This window comes from Nerophis ophidion, linkage group LG25 (genome assembly GCF_033978795.1).
Source record: "Nerophis ophidion isolate RoL-2023_Sa linkage group LG25, RoL_Noph_v1.0, whole genome shotgun sequence".
Classification (NCBI taxonomy): Eukaryota; Metazoa; Chordata; class Actinopteri; order Syngnathiformes; family Syngnathidae; genus Nerophis; species Nerophis ophidion.
Window position 1 is genome coordinate 39,593,267 of NC_084635.1, and position 26,242 is coordinate 39,619,508.

General features: G+C 38.6%; 2 protein-coding genes across 5 annotated transcripts in view; one reads left to right on the plus strand and one right to left on the minus strand.

Annotated features, from left to right (window-relative positions):
• Nucleotides 1-5,065: 5,065 nt before the first annotated feature.
• On the minus strand, nucleotides 5,066-15,204 carry LOC133543052 (PEST proteolytic signal-containing nuclear protein-like). 2 transcript variants are annotated; one of them, XR_009804290.1, is made up of 6 exons: nucleotides 15,068-15,204; nucleotides 12,657-12,883; nucleotides 9,953-10,027; nucleotides 7,717-7,772; nucleotides 6,105-6,270; nucleotides 5,066-5,817 (listed from the first exon to the last, which is right to left on the minus strand). XR_009804290.1 is itself a non-coding variant. In XM_061887436.1 (5 exons), exons 1-5 carry the CDS (start codon nucleotides 15,111-15,113, stop codon nucleotides 6,159-6,161), a joined length of 516 nt encoding a protein of 171 aa, XP_061743420.1. In that variant the 5' UTR covers nucleotides 15,114-15,204; the 3' UTR covers nucleotides 5,066-6,158. The 2 variants fall into 2 exon arrangements, 1 of the variants encoding a protein (XP_061743420.1); XM_061887436.1 differs by having other exon boundaries at nucleotides 5,066-6,270.
• stk16 (serine/threonine kinase 16) overlaps nucleotides 6,205-26,242 on the plus strand; it is a 36,773-nt gene continuing 16,735 nt past the window's right edge. For 2 of the 3 annotated variants that reach the window (XR_009804289.1, XM_061887434.1), the window contains exons 1-3: nucleotides 18,387-18,463; nucleotides 21,364-21,478; nucleotides 25,999-26,218. Coding sequence is in view for 2 of the 3 variants with exons in the window: in XM_061887434.1 (XP_061743418.1) it covers nucleotides 21,393-21,478; nucleotides 25,999-26,218 (306 nt within the window). In the remaining variant the exon portion in view is untranslated. Of the gene's footprint in view, nucleotides 6,295-18,386; nucleotides 18,464-21,363; nucleotides 21,479-25,998; nucleotides 26,219-26,242 lie in introns of those variants that run through there. The other variant, XM_061887435.1, reaches the window with a different exon arrangement.

Sequence of the window (26,242 nt, forward strand, 5' to 3'; positions counted from 1 at the left end):
GAGTTATTATTATCCAGGTGTAGAAATGAAAATATGAGTTATTATTATCCAGGTGTAGAAATGAAAATATGAGTTATTATTATCCAGGTGTAGAAATGAAAATATGAGTTATTATTATCCAGGTGTAGAAATGAAAATATGAGTTATTATTATCCAGGTGTAGAAATGAAAATATGAGTTATTATCCAGGTGTAGTAATGAAAATATGAGTTATTATTATCCAGGTGTAGTAATGAAAATATGAGTTATTATCCAGGTGTAATAATGAAAATATGAGTTATTATTATCCAGGTGTAGAAATGAAAATATGAGTTATTATTATCCAGGTGTAGTAATGAAAATATGAGTTATTATTATCCAGGTGTAGTAATGAAAATATGAGTTATTATTATCCAGGTGTAGTAATGAAAATATGAGTTATTATTATCCAGGTGTAGTAATGAAAATATGAGTTATTATTATCCAGGTGTAGAAATGAAAATATGAGTTATTATTATCCAGGTGTAGAAATGAAAATATGAGTTATTATTATCCAGGTGTAGAAATGAAAATATAAGTTATTATCCAGGTGTAGTAATGAAAATATGAGTTATTATCACCCAGGCGTGATGTCATCACATGACATTGCTGCTCTTCGCTCTCAGCGTACAGAAGTTGTGATATTCAGCAGAGTGACCAGCATCAAGCCTCGGTCCCAGACAGCAGTTTTTGTTCAGCACGATTGTTACGTGTGGAAAAAGATGGACATTTAAAAACTATATGTGTTCCGTTGAAACAACAATGGCAACATGAACTAGCAGGTGGTGTTCTAGTCAGTTTTTTAAAAAAGATGTCCCTTTTCAGAATGTTGTATTTCAACTGTATGAAATATTACTATTTACCACAACACAACAAGAAGTAAATACAACACACAACAATGACTTTATTATTAGGGACCGATGTCCTTTTGGGACAGAGGACCTTATTGAGTTTCTAAGGTTTTGTTGTTATTATTATTATTATTCTTTATTATTGTACCGCCGCCTCTTTGAGCTGTAATGTTAGACCCGCTCGACATCCATTTCTTTCGGTCCCCTAGAGGGAGGGGGGGTTGCCCACATCGGAGGTCCTCTCCAAGGTTTCTCATAGTCAGCATTGTCACTGGCGTCCCACTGGATGTGAATTCTCTCTGCCCACTGGGTGTGAGTTTTCCTTGCCCTTTTGTGGGTTCTTCCGAGGATGTTGTAGTCGTAATGATTTGTACAGTCCTTTGAGACATTTGTGATTTGGGGCTATATAAATAAACGATTGATTGATTGATTGATTGATAATTTGACCCCCTTAACATGTTTCAAAACTCCAACACACACACATCAGGACTGGTGAAAATTGCGATCTAATCAAAAAAACTAAACCCCAAAACTCTAAATTACACTCCAGTGCCTCCTAGGAAGAGAACACAGACAAAACTGTCTGTAACTTCCAGTAGGAATGTCGTAGAAACATGTAACAAATACCACAACGTAGGTCACAGTTAGACCTATATTTCATCCACTAACACCCCCCCCGGCTAAAATCAACAGGAAGTTTGCTATCCCCACTTCAATACAAAAGTTGGCTAAAAAAAATTCGCTTTTTTTCACACATTATCTCCTCTGAGGCCGTTTGTCGTTTCGGCTTCAAATAAGCACAGAAGAGAGATTGAACCCTTCTGATTAAAAGTTAGAGTTTTAATTTCTACCCCAATTTGGATTTTATGCGCCCGCAAAGAACCATTGCGCTGCTGCTGTTGTCACAAAATGGTGGCTTTCTGCTCGGACAAAACTGTAGGACTATCATACACACATGAAACAAAAACCTCAATATAGCTCTCACTGAGACCTATATTTCATCCACTGACCGCCCCCAACTACAATCAACAGGAAGTTTGCTATTCCCACTTCAATACAACAACTGCATTACATTCACCATGCATTAGAGCAGGGGTGCCCACACTTTTTCTGCAGGCGAGCTACTTTTCAATTGACCAACTCGAGGGGATCTACCTCATTTATATATATCATTTATATTTATTTATTTATAGCCAATCATGACACCTACCTGTTCCCAATTAACCTGCACACCTGTGGGATGTTCCAAATAAGTGTTTGATGAGCATTCCTCAACTTTATCAGTATTTATTGCAACCTTTCCCAACTTCTTTGTCATGTGTTGCTGGCATCAAATTCTAAAGTTAATGATTATTTTGGGGGAAAAAAATGTGTCAGTTGGAGCATCAAATATGTTGTCTTTGTAGCATATTCAACTGAATATGGCTTGAAAAGGATTTGCAAATCATTGTATTCTGTTTATATTTACATCTAACACAATTTCCCAACTCATATGGAAACGGGGTTTGTACTATATTCGTATTTGCTTGTATTTTATTTCCTTGGCATGTTTTGTTAAAATCATACTTTGCTCAACCTGATGTGTGAAATAGTTGAATATGTTGAAGGTGCCTTGACTTGTATGTACATTGAGGATATATGTTTGTTATAATAAAATAAATTAAACAAGTTATGTTAGTGTTGTCTTTGCTGCCCTCTAGCGGCTTTTAAAATAAGTTGTTTGCGATCTCCATGCATTCTCACTATGTTGTAACTGTGTCGTCTTTACTGCCCTCTGGCGTCCCAATATTGTATTGCATCTTTTCATTGTTGTCATTATGTTGTAACTGTGTGGGCTTTGCTCCCCTCTAGCGTTTTAATGTCGTATTGCATCTCTTCCCATGTGGCCGAACACACCTCTGACAACTATAGCACACAAAATATTGTTTCCATGGTTACCAGACCAATACTGTACGTTGCACGATTTCTATTGCAGTCGTAAAGTAAATAATATCTGAGGACTCGGACGTTCAGTCTTCCCCAGCAATTTTTATTTTCATCAAATTCATTTTATTTGATGGATTGAATTATTGGACGTTGCTGTCATGTTTCAGTTTTGTGGAAACTCCCAAACTTTTCTGCTGTGAACTTGATCTGATTCATGAATCTTATTGTCTTCAAGGTGTTGTTGCAACACTTACTACTGTAGTATTGATATTTTATTACACGTTTTTATGTTTTTCGTGTCAATGTACAAACCCCGTTTCCATATGAGTTGGGAACTTGTGTTAGATGTAAATATAAACAGAATACAATGATTTGCAAATTCTTTTCAACCCATATTCAGTTGAACATGCTACAAAGACAACATATTTGATGTTCAAACTCAAAGTTTATATTTTTTTGCAAATAATAATTAACTTAGAATTTCATGGCTGCAACATGTGCCAAAGTAGTTGGGAAAGGGCATGTTCACCACTGTGTTACATCACCTTTTCTTTTAACACTCAAACGTTTGGGAACTGAGGAGACACATTTTTGAAGCTTTTTAGGTGGAATTCTTTCCCATTCTTGTTTTATGTAGAGCTTAAGTCCTTCAACAGTCCGGGGTCTCTGTTGTCTTATTTTACACTTCAACATTTTCAGGGGGAGACAGGTCTGGACTGCAGGCAGGTCAGTGTAGTACCCGGACTCTTTTACTATGAAGCCACGCTGTTGTAACATGTGGTGTGGCATTGTCTCGCTGAAATAAGCAGGGGCGTCTATGATAACGTTGCTTGAATGTCAATATATGGTGCTCTATACGTTTCTCCAAAACTTGTGTGTACCTTTCAGCATTAATGGTGCCTTCACAGATGTGTAAGTTACCCATGCCTTGGGCACTAATGCACCCCCATACCATCTTAGGTCGTGGAACTGTGGACCAGCTCTATACTCTGGGCAGGGTGCTTGAGGGTGCATGGAAGTTTGCCCAACCAGTCTACATGTGCTTTGTGGACTTCAAGAAGTCATTTGACCGTGTCCCTCAGGAAGTCTTGTGGGGAGTGCTTAAAGAGTATGGGGTATCGGACTGCCACACCTCCCACTGTATGATCAGTGTCAGACCCCGGTCTATATTGCCGGCAGTAGGTTGGACCTGTTTCCGGTGAGGGTTGGACTCCACCAAGGCTGTCCTTTGTCACCGATTCTGTTTAGAACTTTTATGGACAGAATTTCTAGGCGCTGTCAGGCCCTTAGGAGGATCCGGTTTGGTGGCTGTAGGATTAGGTCTCTGCTTTTTGCAGACGATGTGGTCCTGATGGCTTCATCTGGCCAGGATCGTAAGCTTTCACTGGATCGGTTTGCAGCGACGAGGATGAAAATCAGCACTTCCAAGTCCGAGTTCATGGTTCTTGCTCGGAAAACGGTGGCGTGCCATCTCTGGGTTGGGGATGAGATCCTTCTCCAATTGGAAGAGTTGAAAGTACCTTGGGGTCTTGTTCACGAGTGAGGGGAGAGTGGATTGTTGCGGGATTAGGTCTCTGCTTTTTGCAGATGATTTGGTCCTGATGGCTTCATCTGGCCAGGATCTTCGGCTTTCACTGGATCAGTTCGTAGTGACTAGGATGAAAATCAGCAATTCCGAGTCCATGGTTCTCGCCCGGAAAAGGGTGGAGCGCCATCTCCGGGTTAGGGATGAGATCCTTCTCCAATTGAAAGAGATTAAGAACCTTGGGGTCTTGTTCACAAGTGAGGGAAGAGCAGATCGGTGTGGTGACAGCAGTGATGCGGACCTTGCGTCAGTCCCTCGCGGTGAATAAGGAGCTGAGCCGGAAAGCAAAGCTCTCGATTTACCGGTCGAGCTACATGCCTATCCTCCCCTATGGTCATGAACTTTGTAACCGTGATCTTGTCCTTTCGGCTATAATCCAAACGGCCAAAATGCCTTTCCCCCCTCGGGTGGCGAATCTGTTCCTTAAAAATAGGGTGAGAAGATCTGTCATCCGGGAGGTGCTCAAGGTAAATCCACTGTTCCTCCACATCAAGAGGTGGTTCAGGCAGGACATGGTGGAGAGACCATGTCCCCCAGCTGGTCTGGGAAACCCCGGATGAAGTAGCTAGGAGAGGGAAGTCTGGGCTTCCCTGCTTAGGCTGCTGCCCCCGCAACCCGATTTAGGATAAGTGGAAGAAGATGGATGGATGGACTTTGAACACGTCCATCTCACAATACACACAAATATCTTCAAAATGTTTATTGGACTGAATTGCAACATAATGATTCAAAGAAAGACAAGTTTTGTATTATTATCAAAGAGTTCACTAGCAGGGAAGAGGACATCTTGTCTTGTTGAGCTCACAACTAAGACAAAGCTGTCATTTTTACCAGGAAGCAGGAACTAATAAAAAGGTGTGGAGTAGAAAGTAAACAAGATTGCGACAGGAATAAACTGGCGGTGACAAACTACAGAAATGAACACAACAAATGATGAAATAAAAACACTGCTATGTACATTTTTACACAAATGTGAGAAGCGAGCAGGGGAGAACACCTGAGCAGCCTCACCTGTCGAGAAGCTGGTTGCCATGGATATTACATATCTTGTGTAGACATCAATACACATTATTTCTACACATATCTCAGGTGGGGTTGAACTAAATATGATTATTAATATCTCATGTCTGGTTGAGCGAAATATGACTATGGATATCTCAGGTGTGGTTGAACAAAGTATGATTATTGATATCTGATGTCTGGTTGAACAAAATATGACTATAGATATTTCAAGTGTGGTTGAGAAAATATGACTATCAATATCTCATGTCTGGTTGAAAAAAATATTAATATATCATGTCTGGTTGAACGAAATATGACTTGATATCTCAGTTGTGATTGAACGAAATATGACTATTGATATCTCAGGTGTGGTTGAACAAATATGACTATTGATATCTCAGGTGTGGTTGAAAGAAATGACTATTGATATCTCAGGTGTGGTTGAACGAAATATGACTATTGATATCTCAGGTGTGGTTGAATGAAATATGACTATTGATATCTCAAGTGTGGTTGAATGAAATATGACTATTGATATCTCAGGTGTGGTTGAACGAAATATGACTATTGATATCTCAGGTGTGGTTGAACAAAGTATGATTATTGATATTTCAGGTGTGGTTGAAAAAATATGATTATTAATATCTCATGTCTGGTTGAACAAAATATGATTATTAATATATCATGTCTGGTTGAACGAAATATGACTATTGATATCTCAGGTGTGGTTGAACGAAATATGACTATTTATATCTCAGGTGAGGTTGAAGAATTAATTACAACTTGTCTGCTTGGGCTTTCAGCTTCTTCTCCCAAAGTTTCTGGTGATCAGAGAAGCCCTGCTTGCCCTTGTTGAAGGAGTTGGGTCCTGCCGATGTTGGCGTCTCCCTGAAAAGATGGCCGACATGTGAGGTAAGGCAGCACACCTTGGTAGAGAAGATGCTAGTAAGGAAGGAGAGTCTTCAAGTGTTGACTCAACACTTTGGTGTTAGCAGCAAAAAGAAAAATATTCTTTTTAAAATTGCATTCTGTGAAGAATGTGAATGAAACATTCATGTATTGTAACATAGTTATTACAGCTGATATCTCATGTCATCAATACAGCAGATATGGATACGAACTTACATGTAAAATGTGTGATATCATGTGCGATACAAGCGGTCCTGCGTGTTTACTTGTGTGTGATACCATGTGCGATACAAGCAGTACTGAAGCGTGTTTACCTGTGTGGGTGATATCATGTGCGATAAGAGCAGCCCTGCAGCGTGTTTACTTTTGTGATACAAGCAGTACTGAAGCATGTTTACCTGTGTGTGATGTCATGTGCGATATATGCAGTCCTGCAGAGTGTTTACCTGGGTGTGATATCATGTGCAACACAAGCAGTCCCGCAGAGTGTTTACCTGGGTGTGATATCATGTGCAACACAAGCAGTCCCGCAGAGTGTTTACCTGGGTGTGATATCATGTGCAATACAAACAGTCCTGCAGAGTGTTTACTTGTGCGTGATATCATGTGCGATACAAGCAGTCCTGCAGCGTGTTTACTTGTGTATGATATCATGTGTGATAAAAGCAGTCCTACAGCATGTTTGTGTGTGATATCACGTGCGATACAATAAGTCCTGAAGTGTTTTTACCTGTGTGTGATATCACGTGCGATACAATAAGTCCTGAAGTGTTTTTACCTGTGTGTGATATCATGTGCGATACAAGCAGTCCCACAGAGTGTTTACTTGTGTGTGATATCATGAGTGCAACAAACAGTCCTGCAGTGTTTACTTGTGTGTGATATAATTTGCGATACAAGCAGTCCTGCAGCATATCTACTTGTGTGTGATATCATGTATAACACAAGCAGTCCTGCAGCATGTTTACTTGTGTGTGATACCATGTGTGATACAAGCACTACTGCAGAGTGTTTACTTGTGTGTGATATCATGTGTGATACAAGCAGTACTGCAGAATGTTTATTTGTGTGTGATATCATGTGTGATACAAGCACTACTGCAGAGTGTTCACTTGTGTGTGATATCATGTGTGATACAAGCAGTACTGCAGAATGTTTATTTGTGTGTGATATCATGTGTGATACAAGCAGTACTGCAGAGTGTTCACTTGTGTGTGATATCATTTGCGATACAAGCAGTCCTGCAGCATATTTACTTGTGTGTGATATCACGTGTGATACAAGCAGTCATGCAGCATGTTTACTTGTGGGGTATATCATGTGCGATACAAGCAGAGAGCTTACTGGTGTGCGATACAAGCAATCCTGCGGCGTGTTTACATGTGCAGAGGTGGACAACCAGGTAACAAATATTTGTAAACATACCTGCCGACGTTCCTCATCCTCATCTTGGCCTCTGGTGGCATCTCCTCAGGTTCACTCTGCCAGGCGAGAGAACATTTTCATTTCTGTTAGTTTCTCATTTAGATTTGCTGTCCACGTGCAAACACTTCCAGTCGGTGCAAACTTTCTTATGACCCACGCATTTTCCAGGGAAAGAAAAGCCTCAAAAGATTAGGTTGTCTTGTTGTGAAGGTGTAGCAGATATATAATACTCTACACATACATACTGTAATATGGTTGTTCATGTTTTTCAGAACATCACAGTGTTGTTTATTACAAACTCAAACGTAGAAGCCAGCTTACCGTATTTCCTTGAATTGCCGGCGGGTATATAGAATGCACCTGCCTAGAATTTCTCGTTTCGCAAAATAATTAGCGCATGCTTAGCATTACTGCCGGCTCAGGATTAAACTCGTTTCGCAAAATATTATTTTTATTAGCGCATGTCTAGAATATCCGCCAGGTCAAATTCGTCACGTCACGACTGACACTTCACCTGTTATCATTTTCAAAATGGAGGAGGCTGATTTCAATCATTTAAAATCACATAAAGGGAAGAAGATTAAGAGCTATTCAGTAGGATTTAAGGTCCAAGCTATTGAATATGCTAAAAAGAACAGTAAGCAGCTATGTTTTATTAATATACCGTAGCTGCGTGTGTCAAATATGAGTCATTAAATGACTCCCGCCTCCTGGTGGTAGAGGGCGCTAGTGATCCTTCTTGCGACTACTCGGCTGCAGAAGAAGTGACAACAAGCAGCAAGAGTGAGCAGCGATCCTTTATTTTTTTCCTCTCGCTTGCACTTTGAACATGGAGGATTACATATCCAAAATTAAAACGTTTTCTAAACTGGACTTTCAATTGAAGCAGGAGGTAATAAAGGAAGATCTCCATCGAGACAGAGAGACTTTTAAAACTGAAGAAAGATAAGGAAGACTTCTATAAACAAGTTATCGATGCTTTTGATCAGAAGGAGCTGCGCATGGACTTCATTTATAAGTAAAGGTAAGACCATAATATTGTTTTTTTTTTATTAAATTTGCTTTTCATGATGGTATCCTTACATCACACTCAAATTTATAAGTGCAGGTCTACATATACCGCATGCCTTTGGTAAACGCAGGAGTGAGAAGAGGTTTTAAAATAATTAGCGCATGCTTGCCTTTACCGCATGCCTTTGGTAAACGCCGGAGTGAGAAGAGGTTTTAAAATAATTAGCACCCCAGCGGCAATTCAAGGAAATACAGTATCTCTTGCCGTAGTTAGCTTTTAGGGCTAACACAGTAGCATGGCAACGTATTAGTACGCTAGAAAAAGAGTTCCTCAGTGTTCTCTCTTACAATAACAATGTTGTACAGTTTATTATATATGTTATACAACATAAATGAAGTATTGTTGACACTTTTTGAATGCATTTTGAAGTGAAGTGAAGTGAATTATATTTATATAGCGCTTTTTCTCTAGTGACTCAAAGCGCTATACATAGTAAAACCCAATATCTAATTTTTACATTTAAAGCAGTGTGGGTGGCACTGGCAGCAGGTGGGTAAAGTGTCTTGCTCAAGGACACAACGGCAGTGACTAGGATGGCGGAAGCGGGGATTGAACCTGCAACCCTCAAGTTGCTGGCACGGCCGCTCTACCAACTGAGCTATATTTAGATGTAAAACTGATTGCTAACATTAGCTGCATTGCTAGCCACCAAAAAGAAGACAATGTTTACATGTTAGAATGCAAAACAAACGTTTGTCTTGTGTTTAAATAATGATTGTGAACGATAAGCAAAATTCGAAACAAAGTGCACTTCCCCTTTAAGTATTCAGCACTTTGGAACAATCTTCAATAAAGTAGTGAATTATAAAGTGCATTTATCCAAATGTTTATGTCCACCTTAGTATGGCATGAGCATCGGATTGTGAAACTTCCTCCTCGACTAAAATTCTGCTATTGTGACACTCTAGTATTCATGTTAGAACTCTGTGTTTCATCTAGTAACCAAGCTTCATGTTCTACCCAGTAGAAGTAGTAAGTACCCAGGAACATGTGTACACTGCACACCTTGGTGACAGGAAAATAAAAGAATGTAACTCCCACATGTTTCATTCAATATGGAATTCATGTTTTTTCAGCACAGTCTTGGGTCAAAGGACAAAAAGAAACGTCAGTGTCTTAAATTTGGGTGAGTGGGAAAGTAAAGTGTACTACGTGTGTACTTACATCATCATCCTCGTTGAACACCGAGGACATGCCAGGTTTCTTTGCAGGAACTGTTGGAGCAGGTTCTTTGGCTTTCTGTTGGCACACAACAAGACAACACATTGATTGGCAACGTGTTTACACAGCAATCAATGAACAGCAAATACAATATATGTACATATGATAGCAGGATTTACTGTACACAACTAATTACTGCTGTCTTGTACAGAAAAAAACTATTTTTATTATTATTCATATTCTCCATCTTTTGCCATGTTCGTTCTTTGTTTACGTTGAGCTCGCAACTACTTACAGTACTACCAACAGTACTGTGGTAGTGCCTAATCCCTCTTTACCTTGTTTTAGCTCTTTTGCGCCGCCCCAGTGGCTCCCTGGAGCTTCTTTAAAAACGTATAAAAATGGAAAAATATGAGGAAAAATATATATTTTTTTGTTTTAATTTAGTTTGTGTAGGACAAACAAACCTAATTGTTACAAAGACCACTGGTTATATGAAACATGCTTCACTGAAGACAGTATTTGGCGAGCGGCGTTTTGTCCTACTAATTCAGGTGGTCCTTGAACTCATCGTAGTTTGTTTACACGTACAACTGTCTCCGACGCTGCCACAGAAAGACCTGTTTTATGCCCCTACTCCTTTGTCTCATTTTGTCCACCAAAGCTTTTATACTGTACATGAATGCACAAAGGTGGGCTTTGTTGATGTTATTGACTTGCATGGAGTGCTAATTAGGCATATTTAGTCAGTGCTAATCCATACTAAAATGATACTTAAGCTAGCTGTGTGCACACATTGCCTCATTATGCCTCGTTTGGAGCTATATTTGAGCTCAGTTAATGTCCTTGACTCATGTCCTCTGTGTGTTTAATTTACATTTGCATGTCTCTTGACACATATTATCTGTATGTAATATTGACTTTACTTCTGATAGTTGTTTTGATTCTTTTATTAGTAGATTGCACAGTTCAGTACATATTCCGTACAATTGACCACTAAATGGTAACACTTGAATAAGTTTTTCAACTTGTTTAAGTCGGGGTCCACATTAATCAATTCATGGTACAAATATATACTATCAACATAATACAGTCATCACACAAGTTAATCATCATAGTATGTACATTGAATTATTTACATTACTTACAATCCGGGGGTGGGATGAGGAGCTTTGGTTGATATCAGTACTTCAGTCATCAACAATTGCGTCAACAGAGAAATGGACTTTGAAACAGTATAAGTCTTACTTAGTAGGATATACGTTTGTAAGCCATGTTGTTCCAGACCACAGCAAACATTGTCTTGTTTTGTCCACCAATTCTTTTTATACCGTGCATGAATGCACAAAGGTGACCTTGTTGATGTCTTTGACTTGCGTGGAGTGCTAATCAAGAAATATTTGGTCAAGGCTAATACATGCTAACATGCTATTTAGGCATTGTGGAGAGACGGAGCCGACAGCAGGCTAGGACAAACAGCGGTCCTGCCCAAGATGGCGGCCAGGAAGCAGAGCATGCAGCGGAGCGGAGAGGCGGGGCATGCCTGGAGCGACACTGCAGCCATCAGAGTCAGGTGCGTAAACGACACACCTGCTCTCAATCGCTGCATCTTCTGCTGCAGTATAAAAGGGGAGGAGGAGCAATCGTGGCAGAAGTAGGAGAAGGAACAACGGACAACGAAGACGACGAGAGCGACCAGGAGAAAGATGAGCCCCCGCGGAAGACGCAGCCACCGGCCACCGAAAGGCGTGCGATGGCTCATCTTTCTCCTGGTCGCTCTTGTCGCCCTCGTCGTCTTGGTTGTCCGTTGTTCCTTCTCCTACTTCTGTCACGATTGCTCCTCCTTCTCCTCTTTTATGCTGCAGCAGAAGATGCAGGGATTGAGAGCAGGTGTGTTGTTTACGCACCTGACTCTGATGGCTGCAGTGTTGCTCCAGGCGTGCCCCGCCTATCCGCTCCGCTGCATGCTCCGCCTCCTGGCCACCATCTTGGGCAGGACCGCTCCTTGTCCTAGCCTGCTGTCTCTCTCTCCACAGGCATCATAACGCATCATTGGACGTATATTAATGTCCTTGACTTATGTCCTCTGTGTATTTAATTTATATTTGTATGTCTCGTGACACATTATCTGCAAGTAATATTGACCTCATTTCTGATAATTGTTTCAATCAATGTTTATTTATATAGCCCTAAATCACAAATGTCTCAAAGGACTGTACAAACCATTACGACTACGACATCCTCGGAAGAACCCACAAAAGGGCGAGGAAAACTCACACCCAGTTTGTACGCCATGTTGTTCCAGACCACAGAAAACGTTACCCAGCATGCAAAGATTGTAACTAATCCATTAATCCATCAAAGATTCAAAGACAGTCCACCCTCTTGAGAAGTTTTACTCATGTTTTTTAATGTTGTAAAAATATGTAGAATAAATATTACATTTCTGTAAACAAAGACTTGCGTCAGCTTGCGACACACGTAGTGCAGATGTTTACGGACACACACTATTTATGTTTAAATAACATTTACTGCAAATAAATATCACCTCCAAGTATGTGAATTATATTTATTATATAATTATATAATATATAATTATATAATTATATAAGTATCGGCCTCCTTTACTACTCCTAGTCGATATCGGCCCTGAAAAAACCCACATCGATCGATCTCTAGAATGCTGTTAATCCAGCTATTTACTCACATTTGCTCCAAGCTTGATGGATATGGGATTGGACTTTTTGCCAGTCTGACTGCTCAAGCCGAAGCCTATTTTGGAGGCTTTGCGGGGTGCGGGTGTGTCGGCGGGGGGTTCGTCCTCGTCATCGGAGGCGAGGTGCTGGGACGTGCGTTTGAGGGCGCTCGCTCCTCCAGCCAGCGTGCTACAAGAGACAGGCTTAGTTTTCACTCTGCCTCCCTCCTCCTGCGGCCCTGCTTGAGGCAAGACAACTCACCAAGGTGAACAAGGGTTGGATTACACACCTATAACACCTTTACCTGCGTGGCTATGCTTCAGCCACATTGCTGCACGATCGCGGCGACGGTACAAAACCTTCAAGTTTGAACTAGGGCTTGGCGATCAATGTATGTTGTTGTAGAAATGGTAGCAGTAGCAATAAAAATGCCTTTCAATAAACCTTGGCTTTTTCTTTTTTCTTCTATGGCAGAGGAAAGTGGAAGTGTGGAAGCAAGGTTGGTTGTATGGACAAAGGCACTCGCTCTCTGGTAACCCAGCAACGTAGGAAGCGGGAGTGACAAGCTAACACAAAAATGCCGGTTTTTTGACACTTGGAAAGAAATCCAGACTTTTTGACCCAAAACAAAATTCATACTTTTTGACACTTACAAAATATTTCAGACCTTTTGACAAAAGAATTTCTGACTTTTTGACACTTAGAAAAGATCCCGACTTTATGACAAAAAAATGTCCGAGTTTTTGACACTTAGAAAAAATCCTGACCTTTTGAGATTTTGAAAAAAATGCAGACTTTGACAAAAAAATGTTCTGACTTTTTGACACTTAGAAAAAATCCCGAGTTTTTGACGAAAACATTTCCAACTTATTGACACTTAGAAAAAAATCCCGACTTTTTAACAAAAAAAAATTCCGACTTTGACGTTTACAAAAAATCCCGACTTTTTGACATTTAGAAAAAATCCCGATTTTTTGACACTTAGAAAAAATCCTGACCTTTTGAAATTTAGAAAAAAATTCCGACTTTGACAAAAAAATGTTCCGACTTTTTGAAACTTACAAAAAATCCAGAGTTTTTGACAATAACATTTCTAACTTTTTACACTTCGAAAAAATCCACACTTTTCGACCCAAAAAATTCCGATTTTTTTTGGGACAAAAAAAATCCCGACTTTTTGACACTTGGAAAAAATCATGACCTTTAGAGACTTAGAAAAAAATCCCGATTTTGACAAAAAAATGTTCCGACATTTTGACACTTACAAAAAATCCAGAGTTTTTGATAAAAACATTTCCGACTTTTTACACTTTGAAAAAATCCACACTTTTTGACCCAAAAAATTCTTTTTTTTTTTTGACCAAAAACATCTCCGATTTTTTTGACACTTACAAAAAAATCCCGACTTTCACACAAAAAATTCCGGCTTTGACACTTGTCAAAAAGTTGGGATTTTTACTAAGTGTCAAAGCCGGAATTTTTTGTGTGAAAAAGTCGGGATTTTTTCTTAGTGTCAAAAAGTTGGGATTTTTACTACTTAGAAAAAAATCCCAAATCAGGTGACAATATCAACCATCAAGTGTGATTGATTCTTTGCATGGAGTGAGAATAGGAAGTCAAAATGAAGAAATTGTGGATAAAAGGAGGAAAAGGCACCTGGATAATCTTTGAATTTTCCCCGGAGGGACTGTGGTGTGTACATGATGCAAGGCAAGACCCCGCTAATAGTAGCACACCACCTTAGCTCACCCTTTAGAGCACAGTTGTAACTTCCTGCCACTAAACCTGCAGAAAACAGTTTTTCTATGTTTACATTTTCACACTTTGTATTATTTTCTAACACTTTAGGAAACATTTCTTACATAGTCCTTATTTTTGCACCTTCATTTTATGAGCTTATTGTTAAGTCATCAATGTGATTTTAATATTTTGTTGACATTTTTGGTGTTTTCCATGCTTGTGTTGACATTTCATTTGTGCCTTGATAGCTGAGGGATTATAATCATATTTGAAATACAAATGTTGACATTTTATAAATTTTCTTCTGCTCTTTATTTTCCATTGGTATAAAAAAATCAGTAATTATCGATACGGACCGATATGATTGAATAAAACATGTATCGTGATACAGTTTACAGACATATCGCCCAGCCCTAGTTTGAACTGAAATAAAGATGTAAAATGAGCCTTTGCCAAAAGTTCATGTTAAGTAAGCATAATATTACACGACTAGTAAAAAGACAAATGCAGCATTAAACACTGCATTAGCATTAGCTAAACAACAACACCTAGCATGTTAGCGTGATAGCACTTTAAAGGTGGCTCCAGTGACAAGGTTGTGAACAATACGACACGTGTAAAGCAAGGCAAGCAAAGTGCGAGAGTCATGACTGTTATATGGTTAAAATAGCACAGATATCACCTCCGTCGTCGGAGTAGTTTGTCCTCTTGCGCTTGAGCTCCGCCATTTTTGCTTAGGTGACGTCACTTCTGCTGCTTCTTCGGTGACGTCACTTCTGCTGCTTCTTCGCCGCTCAGTCCAAGCACTACGATGCTCTGTAGCGCCACCCTCTATTCGTCAATTCTGCTAAAACGCCTTAAATGGCAAATAAATCCATCTTTTTACTACTCATATATACATCAATTATATGCATCAATTAACAATAATTTTAATTTAAAAAAACTCTGATTCAGCCTTGTTTAAAAAAAAACAATATTGAAAAAATAATCTACGGAATAGAATAGAATTGAATAGAATAGAAAGTTGGGGAGGAGACCCTGCCCCAAGTGGAGGAGTTCAAGTACCTAGGAGTCTTGTTCACGAGTGAGGGAAGAGTGGATCGTGAGATCGACAGGCGGATCGGTGCGGCGTCTTCAGTAATGCGGACGTTGTACCGATCCGTTGTGGTGAAGAAGGAGCTGAGCCGGAAGGCAAAGCTGTCAATTTACCGGTCGATCTACGTTCCCATCCTCACCTATGGTCATGAGCTTTGGGTCATGACCGAAAGGATAAGATCACGGGTACAAGCGGCCCAAATGAGTTTGGGTCTCTCCCTTAGAGATAGGGTGAGAAGCTCTGCCATCCGGGAGGAACTCAATGTAAAGCCGCTGCTCCTTCACATCGAGAGGAGCCAGATGAGGTGGTTCAGGCATCTGGTCAGGATGCCACCCGAACGCCTCCCTAGGGAGGTGTTTAGGGCACGTCCAACCGGTAGGAGGCCACGGGGAAGACCCAGGACACGTTGGGAAGACTATGTCTCCCGGCTGGCCTGGGAACGCCTCGGGATCCCCCCGGGAAGAGCTAGACGAAGTGGCTGGGGAGAGGGAAGTCTGGGTTTCCCTGCTTAGGCTGTTGCCCCCGCGACCTGACCTCGGATAAGCGGAAGAAGATGGATGGATGGATGGATGAATAAATATATTTTACATATATTCTACATTTAAGTGCAGTCAAGGAACATATGCATTATACAGTCTGATGGCTGTCGGTATGAAGGACCTCCTGTGTTGTTCCGTGTTACATTTTGGGAGTCTGAGCCTTCCACTGAACGTGCTCTTTCTCTCCGCAAAGTCCGAGTGTAGTGGGTGGGAGGTGTTGTCCATAATGGCTAGGAGTTTTGCTAGACTTCTCCTCTCTGACACCACCGCCAGGGAGTCCAGCTCCACTCCCGCCACGTTGCTGGCCTTCTCTACCAACTTGTCCAGTCTGTATGTGTCCCTCACTCTTAGCCCGCTGCCCCCAGCAAGCCACAGCGTACAAGAAAGCGCTCACCACCACCGACTCGTAGAACATCTTCAACATCTTTGTACAGATGTTGAAGGATCCTAGCCTCCTGAGGAAGTAGAGAGCCTCAGCGTGTTTTCACCCATTCAGCTTGTTGTCCATGTGTACTCCCAGGTATTTATAATCCTCTATCAAGTCCACATCCATCCCCCTAATGGAAACAGGGGTCGCCGGAGTACTCCTCCTCCTTCCCAGGTCCACAACCAGCTCCTTGGTCTTGGTCACATTGAGCTGGAGGTGGTTCTTTCCACACCATGTGACAAAGTCCTCCACCAGTGCCCTGTATTCCTCATCACCACCATCCTCAATACACCCCACTACCGCAGTCATCAGAAAACTTCTGAAGGTGGCAGGACTCTGACGGATAGTGGAAATCGGTGTCATCCTGGACAATATTCATGACAAATTTGTGCTTTGTTTTAAAGATGTGCTATTTGGATTTACACAGTATGAAAAATAATTTGAAAATGAATTTTACCTGTGCAACCTCATTATACTATTGGCTAAGTTTTATATTCATATATGTAAGTTTCTCAATACCCGACCTGTTTTTTGTGCCTTTAAGAAAGAACTAGAACTTTATTTTAAAACGCTTCTTACCTCCAACAACCAAAACGCTGTGAAAACTATGATACTGTGTTCCAAATTTGGATTATTTACGGAGCTTGTGTGAGCCTATGGCTTTGCACTGTTACATATATCCATCCATTCCATCCATTTTCTACTGCTTATTCCCTTTGGGGTCGCGGGGGCGCTGGTGCCTATCTCAGCTACAATCGGGCGGAAGGCAGGGTACACCCTGGACATGTCGCCATCTCATCGCAGGGCCAACACAGATAAACAGACAACATTCACACTCACATTCACACACTAGGGACCATTTAGTGTTGCCAATCAACCTATCCCCAGGTGCATGTCTTTGGAGGTGGGAGGGGCCTATCCCCAGGTGCATGTCTTTGGAGGTGGGAGGGGCCTATCCCCAGGTGCATGTCTTTGGAGGTGGGAGGAAGCCGGAGTACCCGGAAGGAACCCACGCATTCATGGGGAGGACATGCAAACTTCACACAGAAAGATCCCGAGCACGGGATTGAACCCTGACTACTCAGGACCTTCGTATTGTGAGGCAGACGCATAAACCCCTCTACCACCGTGAAGCCCTGTTACATATATAATAATAATAATAATAACAATAATAGATTTTATTAGTAAAATCACTTCACATTGAGCAAACAACTTCAAAGTGCTGCAGTGCATTAAACAAATAAAAATAAAATAATAAATAAATATATAAATTTAAAAAAGCTTAAAAAAATACAACAGCCTTATAGGTACAATTAGCACACATACATCTAAAAAAAAAGGCTTTTTAAAGAAGAAGGGTTTTTAAGCCTTTTTTAAAAGCATCCACAGTCTGTGGTGCCCTCAGGTGGTCAGGGAGATCCTTCCACAGACTGGGAGCGGCGGAGCAGAAAGCCCGGTCACCCATAATTCGTAGCTTTGTCCTCGGAGGTTGGAGGAGGTTAGGATTTGGGGGTGAGCAGTTCTTTGAGACAGAGGGGGGCATTGTAGTTAGTAGGGAGACTTTGTATTCAATCCTGAGTGCATATATATTTTTTGTATTCTCTTTTAGTTGCTTTATTGAGTTTAAAACCCCCGAGTATTGTTTTGTACTGTTTCTGTACTTGTTTTGTTCATTATTATTTATTTGCTTCTATGTAAATGCTGCATATCATAAATAAAAGTTTATTAAAAAAAATATTGTGACAAAAATACTCCGTGATTGTTCTTTAAACCACCTCTTGTTCATTTTGTATTTCTTGTTCTCTTTTATTACCAGCTAAGTTATTTGTTTCATACAAAACATGAATGAAACATTCTGACGTCACAGCACGTGACGTCGCAGAAGCGCCGGAAGTGTTTCTCGGTCTCGTGACGGCAAGTTCGCGAAGCTAGGAAGTGACGTAATTTTCGCGCATGCGTGAACCATTCGAGACTTCCGGCACCAATCGGGTAGCGACGCCGACTGAGCGACAGCAGGTAAGGAAGACGACGCCGCTAAATGGCATATTTGCGTCAAATAAACACTAATATGTCTCATTTTTGTCATGACAAAAGGTATCGTTAGGTTTTATACGGACGTTTATTTTAGGTTACTGTAGATTTGCTATGTTTACATCAGTTGAGGGGAGCGCGGACTTAGCGTTCTGATGACGGGTTTGTGTCCAATAATGAGTTTTAAACACAAATATTTACTCCAGATGGGAAATATAATTTCACGACTCTCTGAAGGGAGCCGGATCATGAGAATCTTTTTTTTTTTTTTCAAAGAGACGTTCAAAAAACTGTCAAAACCCATTTTGTTCCGCTTATCCGAGGTCGGGTCGCGGGGGCAGCAGCCTAAGCAGGGAAACCCAGACTTCCCTATCCCCAGGCACTACGTCCAGCTCAGACCTGGGCTATTAAGGCCCGGGGACCGCATGCGGCTCGTTAAGCTTTTCAACTGGCCCGCCAGACATTCCCTAATATTTTTTTTTCAAATCCTTAAAATGGAAACTGTAGCTGCCATTATGATGTGTAGTGATGTTTTCAAATGGCCGTAAGTCTTGAACTATACAAAGTATTTCAATGGTCGGTGTGGACGACTTTCCCTGTCGCCGCTTAGGTTTATTAACAAATAACATACAACAAATCATTTCAAACCACAACAAAGCAATTGCAAAAGGACTGCCTACCCCCAGACTAAACGACTCTGAAACCAATAAGGAATGTAACTGTCGCAAGAAACCTGATTGCCCTCTCAACGGAGGGTGCTTACAGACATCAGTCGTTTACCAAGCAAAGGTAATACGCAAGGACATTAACACATCCGACACGTACGTAGGATTAACCGAAGGAGCGTTCAAAACAAGATGGAATAATCACAACGCCTCCTTTAGAAACCAGACTTTGCGGAATTCTACAGAACTCAGCAAACACATTTGGAACCTCAAAGACAATAATGTTGAATATTCAATAACATGGCAAATTATTGCATCCAGCACACCTTACAACAGTGGTAATAAAAGATGCAACCTATGCTTCAAAAAGAAACTGTTTATTATATATCATCCAGATCTATCATCCCTCAACAAGCGCAGTGAAATCATTTCAACATGCCGCCACAGACGGAAACACCTCCTAGGTAACACATGAGCCAATCACCACGCTCCTACGCCTGCCTGTACCCACCCACTCTGTGCCCTATATAAACCATTGTATGTGAATGCTTCCATTAAAATCTCCTGATGATTGAGGGAACCCCTCATGAAACAGATCTGTAGAAATGAAGTAGTCTTGTGATTTTTCCCACACATACATATTGCGCTCTACCAAGGTATCAAGCACTATTCTCTGGATAATCCAATCAAGATATATATATATATATATATATATATATATATATATATACAGTGGGGCAAAAAAGTATTTAGTCAGCCAGCGATTGTGCAAGTTCTCCCACTTAAAATGATGACAGAGGTCTGTAATTTTCATCATAGGTACACTTCAACTGTGAGAGACAGAATGTGGGAAAAAAATCCAGGAATTCACATTGTAGGAATTTTAAAGAATTTATTTGTAAATGATGGTGGAAAATAAGTATTTGGTCAACCATTCAAAGCTTTCAATGATGGAAGGAGGTTTTGGCTCCAAATCTCACGATACATGGCCCCATTCATTCTTTCCTTAACACGGATCAATCGTCCTGTCCCCTTAGCAGAAAAACAGCCCCAAAGCATGAGATTTCCACCCCCATGCTTCACAGTAGGTATGGTGTTCTTGGGATGCAACTCAGTATTCTTCTTCCTCCAAACACGACCAGTTGAGTTTATACCAAAATGGATACATGGATGATACAGCAGAGGATTGGGAGAATGTCATGTGGTCAGATGAAACCAAAATAGAACTTTTTGGTATAAACTCAACTCGTCGTGATGCCGGCCTGTACCTACCCGTTCTGTGCTCTATATAAACCATGGTATGTGAATGCTTCTATTAAAACCTCCTGATGATTGAGGGAACCCCTCATGAAACAATTCTGTAGAGATGAAGTAGTCCTGTGATTTTTTTCCCACACATACATATATTGCGCTCTACCACGGTATCGAACACTATTCTCTGGATAATCTAATTAAGGCATATATATATATATATATATATATACACATACATACAGTGGTGGTCAAAAGTGTACATACACTTGTAAGAACAGGATGTCATGGCTGTCTTGAGTTTCCAATCATTTCTACAACTCTTATTTTTTTGTGATGTAGTGATTGGAGCACATACTTGTTGCTCACAAAAATTATTCATGAAGTTTGCTTCCTCCGGGCTGATGATTTTAGCTTGTCCTGAAGAATTTGGAGCTTATCCTCCTTTTTCATTGTCCCATTTAAAGCAGCAGTTCCATTGGCAGCACAACAGGCCCAGAGCATAATACTACCACCACCATGCTTGACGGTAGGTTTGGTGTTCCTGGGATTAAAGGTCTCTCCTTTTCTCCTCCAAGCATATTGCTGGGTATTGTGGACAAACAGCTCAGTTTTCATTTCCTCTGACATCACCTGGACAGAGATAGGACCTTCTGGAGGAAAGTTCTGAGGTCAGATGAAACAAAAAGTTAGCTGTTTGGCCACAATACTCAGCAATATGTATGAGTTTCAGTTTCAGTTTCATTTTATTTCGGACCTGTAAGCATACAATATAATACGCTACAATTTCCACTTTCTCTTTTCAACATGTTCGAAAATGTTTGGGGGAGAAAAGGTGAGGCCATTAATTCCAAGAACGCCATGTCTACCGTCAAGAATGGTGGTGCAGATGTTGCTGAATGATTTAATGTTAAAAGCTGCCTGTCTTCATATTTAGTGTTTATATGTGTATGTCTTCTTATTTTACAGGCGAGTTTGTGAACAATGTTCCTGTCAAAATGGGGCAGACCATGTGTATCTGCTCCCGCGGCTCCATCACCATCGATAGCAAAAGATATTACTTCTTGCAGAAACTTGACGAGGGGTAAGTAAGATCAGTAAGTAAGATTACTAAACACTCTGAGTAGAGACTCTACTTCCAGACAGGGCCTGCTGTGGAAAATACTGCAGACCAGCGGGCCCAGACTGGGTCTACTATGTTGATTTATTATTATTTTTCTGCAATGACAGTTTAAAACAAATCCCCACCAAAACTTTTGAGGAATCCAAAAGGGCCCCACTTATAAGTGTTAAAAAAATATATATTTTATATTTTATTATTTTAAGCTTCTATATTATTTTTTATTCATTTTACTTTCAACGCTCAAATCTATACATTAACTTCACATCTACCCATCAATTAAACTGTAAGTTTTGATTATTTCTGTATGTTTTATGCCTTTTTAACCCTTTGTCAAATAAAACTTAGTTTTGTATAACAAACTATGAATCTTCAGTATTCCCCCCAAAAATATTTAAGAAGTGCTTTATTTGATGTGAAGTAATTGGAGCCTTAAATAGGTCAATAATTCATAATAAAATATTTTTGATTCATTATTATTTTTTCAGCAATGACCTTTTATAAAAAAAAAATCCACAAACATGTTTGGGGATTCAAAAGAACCCCACTTTTAGAAATGTAAAACATGTCACACTTTTTTTTTTTTTTTCAAGGCTTTAATCTATAGATCAACTTCCGATTTTGCCATCAATTATTTTTTTATTATTTTTTATGTTGTTTTATGCCTTTTTGTCAAAAAAAACTTTGTTTTTGTATGGCAAACACACACAATTTTTGATAGTCCCCCAATACATATTTAAGTGGTACTGTTGATGTGAAGTAACTGGAGCCTTAAATAGGTCAATAATTCATAATACAAATATTTTTGATTCATTATTATTTTTTCAGCAATGACCTTTTATAAAAAAAATTCCACAAACATGTTTGGGGTTTCAAAAGAACCCCACTTTTAGAAATGTAAAACATGTCACACTTTTTTTAAACTTTCAAGGCTTCAATCTATAGATCAACTTCCGATTTTGCCATCAATTAAGTTTTTATAAAAAAAATTATGTTGTTTTTTGTTTGTTTTGTGCCCTTTTGTCAAATAAAACTTTGTTTTTGTATGGCAAACACACACAATTTTTGATTGTCCCCCAATACATATTTAAGTGGTACTGTTGATGTGAAGTAATTGGAGCCTCAAATAGGTCAATAATTCATTATGAAAAATAATTTTGATTCATTACAATTTTTTCAGCAATGACCTTTTATAAAAAAAAATCCACAAACATTTTTGGGGATTCAAAAGAACCCCACTTTTAGAAATGTAAAACATGTCACACTTTTTTTTAAACTTTCAAGGCTTCAATCAATAGATCAACTTCCGATTTTGCCGTCGATTAAGTTATTATTCATTTTTTATGTTGTTTTTTGTTTGTTTTGTGCGTTTTTGTCAAGTAAAAGAAACACACATCATTTTTGAACGATCCCCAATAAATATTTGAGTGGTACAGTTGATGTGAAGTAATTGGAGCCTTAAATAGGTCAATAATTCATTATGAAAAATAATTTTGATTCATTATTTTTTCAGCAATGACCTTTTATAAAAAAAAAATCCACAGAAATGTTTGGGGATTCAAAAGAACCCCACTTTTAAAAATTTAATTTTTTTTTACTTTCAAGGCTTTAATCTTGCGATCAACTTCCGATTTTTCCATCAATTAAGTTTTTATTAATTTTGTAATGTTGTTTTTTGGTTTTTTTTGTGCCTTTTTGTCAAATAAAACTTTGTTTTTGTATGGCAAACACACATAATTTTTGATATTCCCCCAATACATATTTAAGTGCTACAGTTGATGTGAAGTAACTGGAGCCTTAAATAGGTCAATAATTCATTATGAAAAATAATTTTGATTCATTATAATTTTTTCAGCAATGACCTTTTTTAAAAAAAAATCCACAAACATGTTTGGGGATTCAAAAGAACCCCACTTTTAGAAGTCTAAAACATGTCACACTTTATTTTTTACTTTCAAGGCTTCAATCTATAGATCAACTTCCAATTTTGCCTTCAATTAAGTTTTTATAAAAAAAATTATGTTGTTTTTTGTTTGTTTTGTGCCTTTTTGTCAAATAAAACTTTGTTTATGTATGGCAAACGCACACAATTTTTGATAGTCCCCCAATACTTATTTAAGTGGTACTGTTGATGTGAAGTAATTGGAGCCTTAAATAGGTCAATAATTCATTATGAAAAATATTTTTGATTCATTACAATTTTTTCAGCAATGACCTTTTATTAAAAAAAAATCCACAAACATGTTTGGGGATTCAAAAGAACCCCACTTTTAGAAATGTAAAACATGTCACACTTTTTTTGAACTTTCAAGGCTTCAATCTATAGATCAACTTCCGTTTTTGACATTAATTAAGTTTTTATAAAAAAAAAAAATGTTTTTTTTTGTTTGTTTTGTGCCTTTTTTGTCAAATAAAACTTTGTTTTTGTATGGCAAACACACACAATTTTTGATAGTCCCCCAATACATATTTAAGTGGTACTGTTGATGTGAAGTAATTGGAGCCTTAAATAGGTCAATAATTCATAATAAAAATATTTTTGATTCATTATAACTTTTTCAGCAATGACCTTTTATTAAAAAAAATCCACAAACATGTTTGGGGATTCAAAAGAACCCCACTTTTAGAAGTGTAAAACATGTAACACTTTTTTTTTTTACTTTCAAGGCTTCAATCTATAGATCAACTTCCGATTTTGACATCAATTAAGTTTTTATAAAAAAAATTATGTTGTTTTTTGTTTGTTTTGTGCCTTTTTGTCAAATAAAACTTTATGTATGGCAAACACACACAATTTTTGATAGTCCCCCAATACATATTTAAGTGGTACAGTTGATGTGAAGAAACTGGAGCCTTAAATCGGTCAATCATTCATAACAAAAATATTTTTGATTCATTATTATTTTTTCAGCAATGACCTTTTATAAAAAAAATTCCACAAACATGTTTGGGGATTCAAAAGAACCCCACTTTTAGAAATGTAAAACATGTCACAATTTTTTTTTTACTTTCAAGGCTTCAATCAATAGATCAACTTCCGATTTTGCCATCAATTAAGTTTTTATATAAAAGTTATGTTGTTTTTTGTTTGTTTTGTGCCTTTTTGTCAAATAAAACTTTGTTTTTGTATGGCAAACACACACAATTTTTGATAGTCCCCCAATACATATTTAAGCGGTAAAGTTGATGTGAAGTAATTGGAGCCTTAATTAGGTCAATATTTCATTATGAAAAATAATTTTGAGTCATTATAATTTTTTCAGCAATGACCTTTTATAAAAAAAAATCCGCAAACATGTTTGGGGATTAAAAAGAACCCCACTTTTAGAAATGTAAAACATGTCACACTTTTTTTTTTACTTTCAAGGCTTCAATCTATAGATCAACTTCCGATTTTGACATCAATTAAGTTTTTATTAAAAAAAATAATGTTATTTTTTGTTTGTTTTGTGCCTTTTTGTCAAATAAAACTTTGTTTTTGTATGGCAAACACACACAATTTTTGATAGTCCCCCAATACTTATTTAAGTGGTACAGTTGATGTGAAGTAATTGGAGCCTTAAATAGGTCAATAATTCATTATGAAAAATAATTTTGATTCATTATAATTTTTTCAGCAATGACCTTTTATAAAAAAAAATCCACAAACATGTTTGGGGATTCAAAAGAACCCCACTTTTAGTAGTGTAAAACATGTCACACTTTTTTTTTTACTTTCAAGGCTTTAATCTTGCGATCAACTTCCGATTTTGCCATCGATTAAGTTTTTACAAAAAAAATTCATGTAGTTTTTTGTTTGTTTTGTGCCTTTTTGTCAAATAAAACTTTGTTTATGTATGGCAAACATACACAATTTTTGATTGTCCCCCAATACATATCTAAGTGGTACTGTTGATGTGAAGTAATTGGTAGCTTTAAATAGGTCAATAATTCATTATGAAAAATCATTTTGATTCATTATAATTTTTTCAGCAATGACCTTTTATAAAAAAAATCCACATACATATTTGGGGATTCAAAAGAACCCCACTTTTAGAAATGTAAAACATGTCACACTTTTTTTTACTTTCAAGGCTTCAATCTACAGATCAACTTCCGATTTTGCCGTCGATTAAGTTACTATTTATTTTTTATGTTGTTTTTTGTTTGTTTTATGCCTTTTTGTCAAATAAAACAAGCACACATCATTTTTGAAAGATCCCCAATAAATATTTAAGTGGTACAGTTGATGTGAAGTAATTGGGGCCTTAAATAGGTCATCAATTCATAATAAAAATTATTATTTTTGGAGCAATTTCAAAGAATAAAAAGTTTTTTGTAACCTTTTCTCGTTACATTCCACCTGATTGCTCTTTTGTTCACTTTTTGATGTTTTTTTTTGTACTATTTTTTTTTTAAATGTGCTGTAAAAATGATCTGGGGGCCACACTGCTGCTGTAGATCCGTCATGCATGGAACCTTTATGCTGACTAATTATCTTGCAGTGGTTTCAGCTACGTGGACCTGCTGGAGGGGGTGAAAGACGGGCGCTTCTACGCCCTGAAGAGGATCCTGTGTCACGACCGAGAAGGTCGCCAGGAGGCCCAGACGGAGGTGGAGATGCACCAGATGTTCAACCATCCCAACATCCTCAGCCTGGTGGCGCACACCTTTGTAGAGCGCAATGGAAAGAGCGAAGCCTGGTTACTTTTGCCCTACATACCAGTAAGTGGGAGTCGCACGGTCAAT